Source organism: Arachis stenosperma, chromosome 2, assembly GCF_014773155.1.
Source record: "Arachis stenosperma cultivar V10309 chromosome 2, arast.V10309.gnm1.PFL2, whole genome shotgun sequence".
Taxonomy (NCBI): Eukaryota; Viridiplantae; Streptophyta; class Magnoliopsida; order Fabales; family Fabaceae; genus Arachis; species Arachis stenosperma.
In genome coordinates, this window is record NC_080378.1 from 83,919,477 (window position 1) to 83,931,870 (window position 12,394).

Genomic DNA, 12,394 nt, shown 5'->3' on the forward strand with positions numbered 1-12,394 from the left:
ACAATTCAACCATAACCAATCATCAAGCATATATCACAACATGCATATTTCTCATACATCATACCACCAAGGCATCAATAATCATCATCACATATATGACCACATCATATATCTCAATCATTCAACAACATCAATAATTCAATGCCTATCTTAGGGCCTCTAGCCTAAGTATTTCCTACCACATTACATATTAGATACGGGAAACCGAAACCATACCTTAGCCGATTTTCCAAGCTCAACCGGAGCACTTCCAAACCACTTATCCACAAGCTCTCAAGGCCTCAAAACCTCCAAGAACAGATTTTTCACCACCAAAACCCTTTTTAAGCTTTCCAAAATCACCAATCAAGCTCCAATATTCACACATACACAACCTAAGCCACAATCATCATACCCACACACAACATCTCAATACCCAAACATCATAGAACAACAAAATTACACTAGGGTTGAGAATCTTACCACACCCAAGGTCCAAGGAGACAAGATTAACCTTCTCCTTCAAGAGAGTTGGGTCCTATAACATCAAAGAGCCCAAAATCTCAACATTTTTGCTCATAAAACTCGAAAAAAAGGCTGGAATTTCGAAGAGCAAAACGTGGCTTACCTCAAGATTAATTGTATGGGTTTTGTAGAGCTCTTCGCGGTGAACGCGTGGCCGCAAACAGAGCGGCAATCGGAGCTCTAGATCAAAAGTTATGGTAGTTTGAAGATCAAGTGAGAGAAAGAAGTTGAGAGAGTGTTCTTCCCTTCCTCTCCACCATTTCAGCGTGTTTGAGTGTGTTGTGAGGAGAGAGAGTGCTGAAAACTAGGGTTTTGGTTTAGTTATGTTGGGCCAAGGGCCCACTTTGGGTCCGGTTTGCCCGGGTTGGCCCGTTCGGTCCAATCTTGGTCCGAATTCTATAAAATTGGTACCGAAATTCTCGTCTCAGTCTCCTCTATCACATTTAGCCATAAAAATCACATTTTAGGCTTTCTAGAATAAATTCTCATGTATGGGTTAATTAGCCGTTAATTAACCGGGTTTTACATTCAAAATTATTTTAGTCTTGCAAGAATTTAGAATTCAAAGAGTACTTAAAACCTTTCCCAAAGCATTTCAAAATGAAACTTGTCAATAGACATTCAGGTTCTTTCAAAGTCATAGAAACTCCTCTAATTGAAACCCTCAAGTCAAATTCAAAGGCAATGCCCTTGTCACATTTAAAACAGCTTTAAAACATAAGTTTCATCTTAATAACTTTCTCCTAAAAGAGATACAATGTCTTTCTTAAGAAGCAAGACTAAATCACAATTTCCTCTTTTATAATTCATTTCAAAAGCATGGATCATCCTTTTCTTGATATTTCAAATAAAATAGTAGAAGTCTTTAACTCATCATTTTTCCAGACCACATTTCAATAAAGACTCGGGTTTTATAGAAATTTCGGCAGTTCCTCCCCTAAAACTTGGACTTTGCCACCCGGTTTGGGTCCCAACAACCGTTTCACAATTCTTTTCAACTGTCCAGATCCAAAATTCAGTTCAAAAGAAAATAAATCCAACAGTCATCTCATCCTCATATCTCAAGGAACCGTTTAAAAATCATATCGTTATCAACCAATTAAACTCATTTCCAAAGCTTTAAAGAATCGGCTCAACAACAAATCATTTATCAAAACCAAACCAATTAAGGCAAACCAGGCTGAACTCAAAAGGGCATTCAACTTTTCACATCATCAAAATAATTAACTCAATTCAAATCAATCCTCAATGGATTAAACTCAGATTTCAAACCTTTAAAGAATCATTCGAGACAATCAATATCACATAAGGCTTATACAATCACCAAATACACCATCTCACATCAGTATCCATATGTAATAATTCTAATATATAAACTATGGTTTTCGAAAAGCGCCCCTACCTCAAAATGCATATTCCATAATCCAAACGTCTCACAGAGTCCTTTTCGCCTCAACTCAAAATCACCGTCAACCAAAACCTCAGCTCCCAGTCACTTTCGCAATAACCATAGCAATACTATTCGTAACATATAATAATCAGGACTCGACCCCACGTTACCAAAACTCATTTATTAACCAAACACAACCGAAAACTAACGCGAGGCTTTTCGAAACATAATTTCTTACCGGAATAACAACACGAAGCAGTTGCAATTTCGAACTGGCCCCGGCAACAGCTCCGACGGTGGCCAGAAGCTTCGGTGGATCAATTATAAAAACCGCGCAACATTAAAACCCTCCTCGAAATCCAAAAAGGCAGAAACCTCAAATAAAACCCTTACCGAAAAACTTTTTTGGCGACGGAAGAAGTAGCCAGAAGCTCCGGCGGTGGTCCCGGAAGTCACAGAACCACTCCTGGCGGCCAGAACCCTTTTCTGACGGCGGCATTTCCGACGGAGGTGGCGCTGGTGACACAAACGGCGGCTGGATGCGGTGGTTGGACTCCCAGCCCAGCCTCAAATCTCTCTCGCCTGCTCTGCTCCCGAACTCTCTCTTTCTGGCTCTGCCATACATGACAGCGGCTGACCCTGTGGCAAGGACGACGGCAACACAGAGAGGACGACGGTGGCTTCCAAACACGGCGTCTTCTCCCCTCCGGCCATGGCTCGCATCTCCTCCCTCTCCGGATCGCAATTCAAACAGTGGCGGCAAGAAGGATTCGACGGCGAAAGACTGGCAAAGTCGGCGGCACTGTGTCTCCCCTCACCTGCGAGCTCGGCGGTGGCTCCAAGGTGGACAAGCGACGGCACGGGCAACAGCGTGGCTCATTGGTGACGGCGACGGGGTGAGTTCCCCATTCTCTCCTCCAGCAGCGCATCTCCTCCCTCATCCTCTCAGTGACAAGGCGCGACTCATGGCTCTGTAGGCGGGACGACCATGGCGGCGCGGATTGGTAGCAGCGACAGCAACGTGGCCTCCTTACCCCTTTCTTTTCCGGTCTCCTCTACTCCCCCTCAGATCTCTCTTTCTTTTTGTTTCTTTCTTTCTCGGAGAACAAGGAAAACTGCGTGTGTTGTTGCGAAGGCAGTGAGGAAAGGGGTTGGGCTGCGCAGCGTGGAGGGAGGATGGAAGGGAATGGGTTTAGCAATATTAGGGTTAGGGGTACTATGGTAATTTTGCATAAAATTAGGAATAATATAGTAATTAGAAATAAATTCTAATCCAACAATAATAATGTATAAAAAAACTATTTGCTCATCAATTTTACAAATTATTTTCAATAATATGTCCCAACCAAATAATTAGAAATAATATACTTAATTTCTTCATTTTCCAAAATAGCAATATCAATATTCTAAAATATTAATTATTTAATCCAAAATCATATAAAAATCTTTTTTATTTCACAACTACCAACTATATGATTTAAATATAGAAAATAATCCAATAATTGTAAAATTGGATAATAATCATAACTTATCTCAAATTCAATAAATCAAAACTTGCCTTAATTATCTTTAATAAAATAATTTCTGAAATTAAGGCTATAAATAACTATATGATTTGAGACTTGATCATAAAAAAGTTTTTCAAAGATTCTGGGTCTTACACCAACATGTTTCAATTTTCACAAAACATAATTCATCATCTATTTCTTAGCCCAATGTTATAAGGACTCCACTTTCCAACATATCTAATGGTTAGTTCCTATTCAGTTATTTTTTGTTTATTTTAGGAAACATAAATGAATTTAGAGTAAAGTATCATTTTTGCCCCAACGTTTGGGGTAAATCCTATTTGTGTCCCTAACGTTTAAATCGTTCTATTTGTATCCCTAACGTTTGTAAAAGTGATTCAATGTTACCCGCCGTCAATTACACATCATGAACACTTTAGTTTGAGCTTTAAAAATATCTTCTTGAAGTTAGAATATAAATGTTTGGGATAGAATCAATGATCCACTCCGAAAAAATAGCTCATCAAAAGTTGAAAATAATTCCTATAACATTTACATAATTCACTTTTCTAGGGACATAATTGAATCTAAACACAAATAGTGGGTATAATATTAAAATCCAATACATCCAAGTAAGACCTAATTGAGAATGAATACATCCAAGTGAGAATAATTGAAAAATATATTTTGATTCGTTAGTATAATTGATAATAGGATAATATTGAATCACGTTTATAAACGTTAGAGATACAAATAGGACGATTTAAATGTTAGGGAGACAAATAGGACTTACCCCAAACGTTGGGGACAAAAATGATACTTTACTCATGAATTTATTATACAGATCTTTTTGTTTTCTAAATTCTTATATGGTACAAAAAATTTTGTTCAGTTATTTTTTATTCATGGTAGGAAACATATATGAATTTATTATACAGATCTCTTCTTTTTTTTAATTCTTATATAGATAAAAAAATTTTGGAACAGTTCTACATAAGATAAGCAACTCATCAAATAGTTCAGCATAACTTCATCAAGTTCAGTTGATAAATTCATCAATATAAAAGGTAACAATTCATACGAAACCAGGAGATCAAGTATTTCTTCAAATATTATTCTTTCTTCAAACAATACCAGTACAGACAAAGACTATCATGGAGGAGATTCTTCTTACATGAAGAGGTTATTAATCAATTTTCACTTCTTGGTATCTGATGATTTTAATTAATTTTATATATAACAGTACTTTTCCTTATATAAATATTTTACTCATTGAAATTTTATTACATGCAGGAGGAATACCAAAACTCAAAAGTCATTAATACAACAATCAAATGAAACAATTCTATCTATAAGGAGGGATGGTTTATCACTTTTTAATAATCTAATGTTAAATAATTGAGAATATTCAACTCAATACTAACAAACCAACGAGAGAAACAATGACATTGGATCTTATAATTTTGAAGGTACACTTATTTTTATAGTTTTAAGGTATACTTGCTGGTCGTAAAAAATTACTATTTATGTTATATTCAATTAATATTATAAATCTCATGTCAATGTAGCTGTTGATGGTTTTGATGACATAAATATTGATGCTAAGCTCATGTCAGATTTATATGTAGATTATGATTGTGGTAATTTTTACACTGTTATATTTTTATAAAGTTTTTAAGAAAGAATTACTCTAAAAGACTATTAGGAAGATTTAATTACTAAAAAAGATTTTTAGTACAAAAAATTATTAAGAAGAATTAATTTTTGAAATGTTTAGAGAAAAGGACCAAATCCTTGTTATAGAAAAACAAATATATTCATAGGTTATTTTTTATTTATTTATTTTTAAATATTTTTTATTTTCTATGATGCTGAGATCCTTATTAATGCACTTTTATCTTTAACACAAATTTATTGTTGCAAACCATCAATTTTCTATTAATAAGTCCTTTTTAACTTTTAATGTAATTTGTTTTATTATTGTTGTGATAAAATATATGACCTCCATAATTTAAAATTTTTTTACTATTAAGTTTTTTCTTCAATATTTACTTTTTTTCTTTCTTTCTTCTTCTATCACTGGTTTTTTGCGTCAAATTGATTTCTAATTCTTACTTTGATGTATACTTTAAATTTGTATCTTTAATAACCTTATTATACTACTACATAATTGACTTTTACAAATATTTGAAAAATATTACCAAATCATATTAAAATGTTACCTATGTGTATTAGTAACATTTTAACAAATGTTAAATATACCCTATGTTCCTAAAGAATTTTACTAATATTATTCTAAATATTTAATAACATTTAGTAAAAATGTTACAAAAGATATTCTATAGTAATATTTTGAGAAATGTTACAATAGATGTTTCTTGGTAACACTTAGAAAAATATTACCATAGATATTTTATGTAATACTTAGAAAAATGTTACCAAAGATATCTTTTGTAACATTTAGAAAAATGTTAACATAAATAATTTTTGTAACACTTCAAAAAATATTACCATAGATATTTTTTTGTAACATTTAAAGAAATGTTACCATAGATATTTTTTGTAACACTTAAAAAAATATTACCATAAATATTTCTTTTAACACTTATAAAATGTTACAATAGATCATTAGTAATATTTTTTTAGTTCTATTATACTATTTTTTATTTTATATTATACACAATATAAATATACTAAAATTAATTACTACAACATAAAATTTTTTATTAAATACACAAATTCACAAAATGAAATTTTTATAGCCTCTTTAATCAATAATTATTGTACAAGTTTGTCTCTTTCATTAAATTCACAAATTCATAAATTCATCTCAATATTACAAGCACATCACTTTCTTCTTTTTTGTTCTTTTCTTATGCTAGTCATGCTTCATTTTCTCCAATTTCAAGTCAAAAAACTCTTGAGTAAGAGAAGAACAAAAAGTCTGCAAAAAAATAACTATTTTAAGGCACCAATACCAATATTTTTACAATAAATCTCAATATGATTATTATAAAGCATGAATTATAAATGCTATTTTAAATTCTTCAATTTTATGTATAAATATACCTGCTTCTTTTTAGGTGAAAGAATCACATTCTTCTCCCTTATTTGAAGTAATGACTTAGTATGAGATTTAAAAACACCTTCTGTTATAGTAGATAATTTACTTGAAATCTAAAATATAAAAAAAATATTATTAGACCACCCATAATAAGAAAGGGAAAAAAATAAATGGAAACTCAAAAGTGCATGCACGACTCTCTGTTTATTTTATGGCTTCATTTTTTTAATATTCAATTCACATACATATTAATTTGTTAAGAAGTTTTATCGTGATAGTTGTTGGTTATTAAATAGAATAGAAAATAATAATATTGATTCAAATTGCATGTGTTTGTAAAGTGAAGATAAAAAATAAAGGAATTAAAAACAAGAGATATATTAAATTAGAATCAAAATATAATGAACAAGCACATTAGAAATGTAAAGGTTTAAAAAATCTTAAGACAGACCCAAAGGCGTGCATCAGCCCACTATGGAAAATTGAAAATTTACAAACAATTTAAAAATTATTGAACAAAATAAAATAATAAAAAAATACTAATTGCCAATATTTTAGTAAGAAAAGAAGTAGTTAATATTTATTTAAATATAAAACAGATATAATATAGCTTGAGTGCTGCTGTACAAATACTTTGAGAGTAGCTTAAATCTAAAACAGGAAATTATAGACTTAGATATCATTCTTTGAATTTCGAATGAATGCTAATGATACTATTAGTCTATACATGCTAAGATTGATTCATTGTAGATTAAATGATTGAATACATTTAACACTATGAAAAGTAAATTTTATAAATTATTATTAAGAAAAAATGCAAAGAATGATATAAATACCTCTTTTTCAGCAGCAAAAACTTTATGATTTGTTGTTGCAGTAGCTTCTACTTCTTTCGTATTTAAAGTAGTTGACATAAAAGAGAGATTTGAATTTCTACTCCTGGGAGATTTTTCTGTAGTTGATTCAAAAACACATTAAATCCACACAATATCTGTGATTTTATGTTCTCCACTCTTTCTTGAAGTTTTATTTCCATCTCCTTTTACATCTTTTGTTGTATATTCTGAATTTCTGTTCGAGCATTCTCTTTAACTTCTTCAATTAACCTCTTTGTCTCAACTTGAGATCTAGGTTCCCACAAATCTGAAACTACAACACCTCTACCATAAGTACGGACACGACCGGATTGATCTTTTCCTAATACTTGGGAAAGTATATCATCTTGATTTGTGCTTTCTAATTTTTCAGGATGTGAAACTATGGCATCCTCAGGCTCGGACTAAAATCCAAAATTCAAACTACATTAGTTTATGACAAAAAATCTATATCACAAAAAATATATATTAAAAGAAATACATATCTTACAAAAATTTTGCTTGTTCCCTCACTCATTGATTTTCCATCTCTTGACTTGTGTGTTAAAAAGAACATGTTCACCCGAGATGGTTCTCTTCTATCAGGATTTTTCATTGCCTATTAAGAAAAAGCACAATCAACTAAAAAAATAAATACAAATAAGATAAGTGTGAACAGATTAATTCTACCTCCTCTTCACGTATTTCAGCAAATATTTTTTATCCTATTGTATGCTGACTTGTATTCTTTGCTCTACTACCTTTATTCTTCTTGTATTGTTCCTTTAAAATCATAAAAACTTAATTGAATAATTAAGCCTAAAAATACACAAACAAGCAAAGTTAGATAGTATAACTAATTATAATGTCATGAAAATTACATGCTAAGAATTAATATACCTTAATCATATCTAGGCTCCAAAATTGAACAAGAATCTTCCAATGTTCAAGTGGAATAGTACGACGACAATTCTTTATATTATAAACTAATAGCATGTTTTTCTTAAAATATTAATTTTTTAACCGACTTTTATATGTCCTCCAAGATTAACCTAAGGTTTTGAAAACCCACCCTTTAGCTCTTGCTCTAATGTCAAACTTTTCCTGCACCATGATGTAGTAATACTTAATTTTTAAGATCAATAAATTGGTAAAAGTGTAATATAATGGTAGCTTCCCACAAATCTTTCCAATTATCTTTAAGTCCATGCCAACTTGTGTATGTCAATGGAGCAAAATGTGCATTTCTAACCAAAGTGCTTAAATAACTGCTTAACTTAGCTCGATTGCAACCAATTGGTTGACCATACTTATTTAATCTTATTGGCAGCCGATCCTCATAGCTTAAACCATGAGTTTTAAGGTATTTTGTCGGACCCCTTTTTCTTTTGGTTGCTGGTCCTGTTATGGAAATAAATAAATAAAAGGCAATAATGCAATAAATAATATGCATTGATTATAAGTATTAAACTAAACATAAAACATAATTACTTACTATCATCATCATTAGTTTGGGGTGATGCTAAAACTGGTCATGTTATCAAGTATTAAAAGCAAAAGTCATTTGAAAGGAAATAGATTAACGGTGACAAAAGTCAAAAAATTATCTCAGTTTCCTAACTTGTTTGTTTCTGTGGTTTTTTTTTTAAAAGAATCGGGCAATAGTATCAAGGTATTATCAAGAATAAAATACACATACACAAGCAGGAAATTAAAAATAGTATTATTTTATTTCTTTCAAATCACATGAAATAAAGGCACACTTACGGTCATCATTAGCATATGGTACTAAAGGTGTTTGAGAAGGGCTTGATGCAGTATCCTCTAGCTCACCAATAATATTAACCATAGAACCACCTTTCAATCCTCTACTTTTCTTTACGATTGATATTAATCGGGATTGATGAGGACCTAATCCAATTTGCTCTTCTTGTTCATAGATAATATCTCTCATTGAGATGCTTGACCTTAAAGCTTTGTCTTTCTTATTTTTCTTAACACTATAACAATTATAGAACGTGCGTAAGATAAAATCTCAAGGCCAAAGCTCAAAGATATACATGTACTCCATCACAAGGAATAGCAGAATAATATTAGATAGTGCTGAATCCTTTTCTACTCCAAGAAAATTATACATGTACTCCATCACAAGATCGATCTCACAAAATATATATTACTCATTACTCATACATATAGCTACATGAATTATTATTGGGTAAGTTAACAATATCATTGAAAAGAAAATATAGATTAATTAAGCAAGCACTTTTATGAAGTAAAATCAACAACACATACATGAAATTAATTAAAATATCATATGACAAAATCTAAGAAAATTGGAAGTTCCTATTAGCTAAATAGTTTTGATAATCATGGCTTATTATTTGTTTCAACTTATTTCTTGGTGGCTCCAATAAAATCACCAATACCACCAACGGCATCGGCACCACCATCAATCCCTCCAATGCCACCACCAATTCCTTTGTAAATCCCTCTATATGCCCCAACTCCACCAACTAACCCTTTTCCTATTCTGCCTCCGCTTCCATAACCACCCCCTAAACCACCACCCCCACCGCTACCTCCTCTAAAACCACCCCCTAGACCACTACCACTGTCTTCGCCACCAAACCCTCCACCAAGGACTCCTACTCCTCCTCCTGCACCACCAATAATTGAGCCTACTCCACCACCAAATTTAAGTGAACGCAAATTATTATACATACACCAACTAACGAAAGCAACCATAAATGGACAATTAAAAGCAAACACAGCCATAACTGAACAATTAAATAAGAAAAGACCAGAAGAACAAGAACTAAATCACAGCAAAAATAAGAACTAAAATCAAGAACAAATACCTATAATAACAGCAAAAGAGCAAGAACAAGAACTAAAAAAATTAAAAAAAAAATCACAGCAAGACCAAGAACTGAACAACAAGTAATCATCCAAGGCAGCCATTATAAACCAACAACATAAATTAAGTGAAAGAAAATTATTCTCCAAACACCAACTAACCAAGGCAGCCAAAATTGAACAATTAACAGCAAACACAGCCATTATTGAACAATTAAATAAGAAAAAACAAGAACAAGAAATCAAACCAGTAAGTCATAGAAAACACATTACGACTAAGAACTAAACAATAAGAAAAATAACTCAAATCGCAGCAAACCTTCACTCGAATAGAATATGAGGGAGAGGGAGCACGATGGAACTCAACGGAGAGAGAGCACAGCCAAAAACTGCAACAGACGGTGGTAGAACAAATTGACGATGGTGTGACACTGGAGTGACGCCGTTTGGCTTGGGTATCTGGAGAGTGGAAGGCTAATTTCCTTGCTTTGATAGAGATTATTGTCCTTATTTATGGGGGATTTTTGTAATTTCATTTCTTGCTCTCCATTCGATTCCTAAGAGAAAGATAAAAATCAGTGCTCTTACTATGAAGAAGAGAGATTGATCATCATTGCTTCTTCAGTTCTTCTTCTTTCTATATTTTTGTTAGTATATTTTTCATAAAAAAATTTTCTCCAAGAGTTCATCATCTTCTAAAACCACAACCCCCGACACAACTGGCTTCAAGAAGCTCAATTCCACAAGCTCCACCTCCAACAAGAGTAACAAGCAGCTCAACTCCCCTACTATTCCCTCGTCCACTTCCAAGTTCAAGAAGCTCCATTCCACATCAACATCAAAACAAAAATTAGAATCCAAGCTTAGTAAGAAAAAGCAACTAGAAAATAGAGGATATGAAAACCTAATAATGTATGGTTTTTAACAACTTAATAAGCAAATAAACATGTTTCGAGATCGTTAAATAACCTAAATTCAAAACCTAACTACTAAATAACCAATTAAAAAACTTAAATCAACTAATAATTATACATCAAATTAATTATTACCTAAAGATTAAAGAGGATTGAAGGAGTAAAAAACTAAATAAACAAGAGAACTAGATCTTACCAGGCCGTGGGACGAGCTGACAATGGAACCGGCGAGAAGACGGCGGTGTAGGCGAGAAGACGACGGCATGAAAGGATGAACCAGAGGCGAGACAACACGAGCTGGAGTGAGAGTGAGAACACCGAATTGTGGTTCGATTCACGAACCGTGAGATCAAAGAGGCGAAACGATAGATCGAAAAGGCAAAGCGAGAGATCGAAGAGGAGGAGCGAGAGGTGGTTTCATAGCTTCGAGAGTGGGAGTGAGAAGACGCGTGAAATTGGGGGAAAATGAAGACTGAAGAGAACACCCCTCGAGAGTAACAGTGAAAAGACGCGTGAAATTGGGGGGAAATGAAGACCGAAGAGAACACCCCTTTGTATTTGGTAATGTTTGTATCTTATTTTTATTTTTTTAAAATAAAAATAATGTTTTCTAACATTTATTTTACAAATGTTACTAAAAGTATAATTTTATTATTATAGCTAACAATTTAAAAAAATGTTAGTAAATGTCTGAATTCTAGTAATGTTATTTCATTAACACCCCATGCTGAGTACAACAACAACAAAATTATAAGAAATAAAACAGAACTATTAATTAAATATAAGAGGAACAAATAAACAATTTCGATCAATGATAATTGCTTGAAATACTAATATTCATGAAAGATTGTTACTTAGTATCAACATCCAAATCTATTATATCCTATTTAATTTACAGCTTTAGATCTTCTTAATATTTTAATACAGGTAAATATAATCTGTTTTGTTGAAAAAAATTGTTCATGATAAGTTTCAATGCTTGAGGCATAGAGTGAAAATTTTATTTCTTACAATATGTTGGATGTTAATTAATTTATTTATTTTCAAGAGAATATCAACTGTAATGAAGAAAAATAATAATGGGATAAAATTTTGTTATAAATGAAAGTATATGAATAAAGATTTTCGTACGATAGACAATTAAAAAGAAAATCTTTTACAAAAAGAATAAAAAAAAAATCTAAAGATATATTTATCTCTTTTTGAAAAAGCTTTAGTCCTTCTCTCTAAACATTACATAAATTAGTCATTCTTAATAATTTTTTATACTAAAAATTTTTTTTAATAATTAAATCTCCTTA

The 12,394-nt window shown here is 32.0% G+C and overlaps 1 protein-coding gene across 1 annotated transcript; it reads right to left on the reverse strand.

Annotated features, from left to right (window-relative positions):
- Positions 1-9,714: 9,714 nt before the first annotated feature.
- Positions 9,715-11,358, reverse strand: LOC130963074 (glycine-rich protein 23-like). Its single transcript, XM_057889223.1, has 3 exons — positions 11,290-11,358; positions 10,900-10,999; positions 9,715-10,100 (listed from the first exon to the last, which is right to left on the reverse strand). Exons 1-3 carry the CDS (start codon positions 11,356-11,358, stop codon positions 9,715-9,717), a joined length of 555 nt encoding a protein of 184 aa, XP_057745206.1.
- Positions 11,359-12,394: the final 1,036 nt, after the last annotated feature.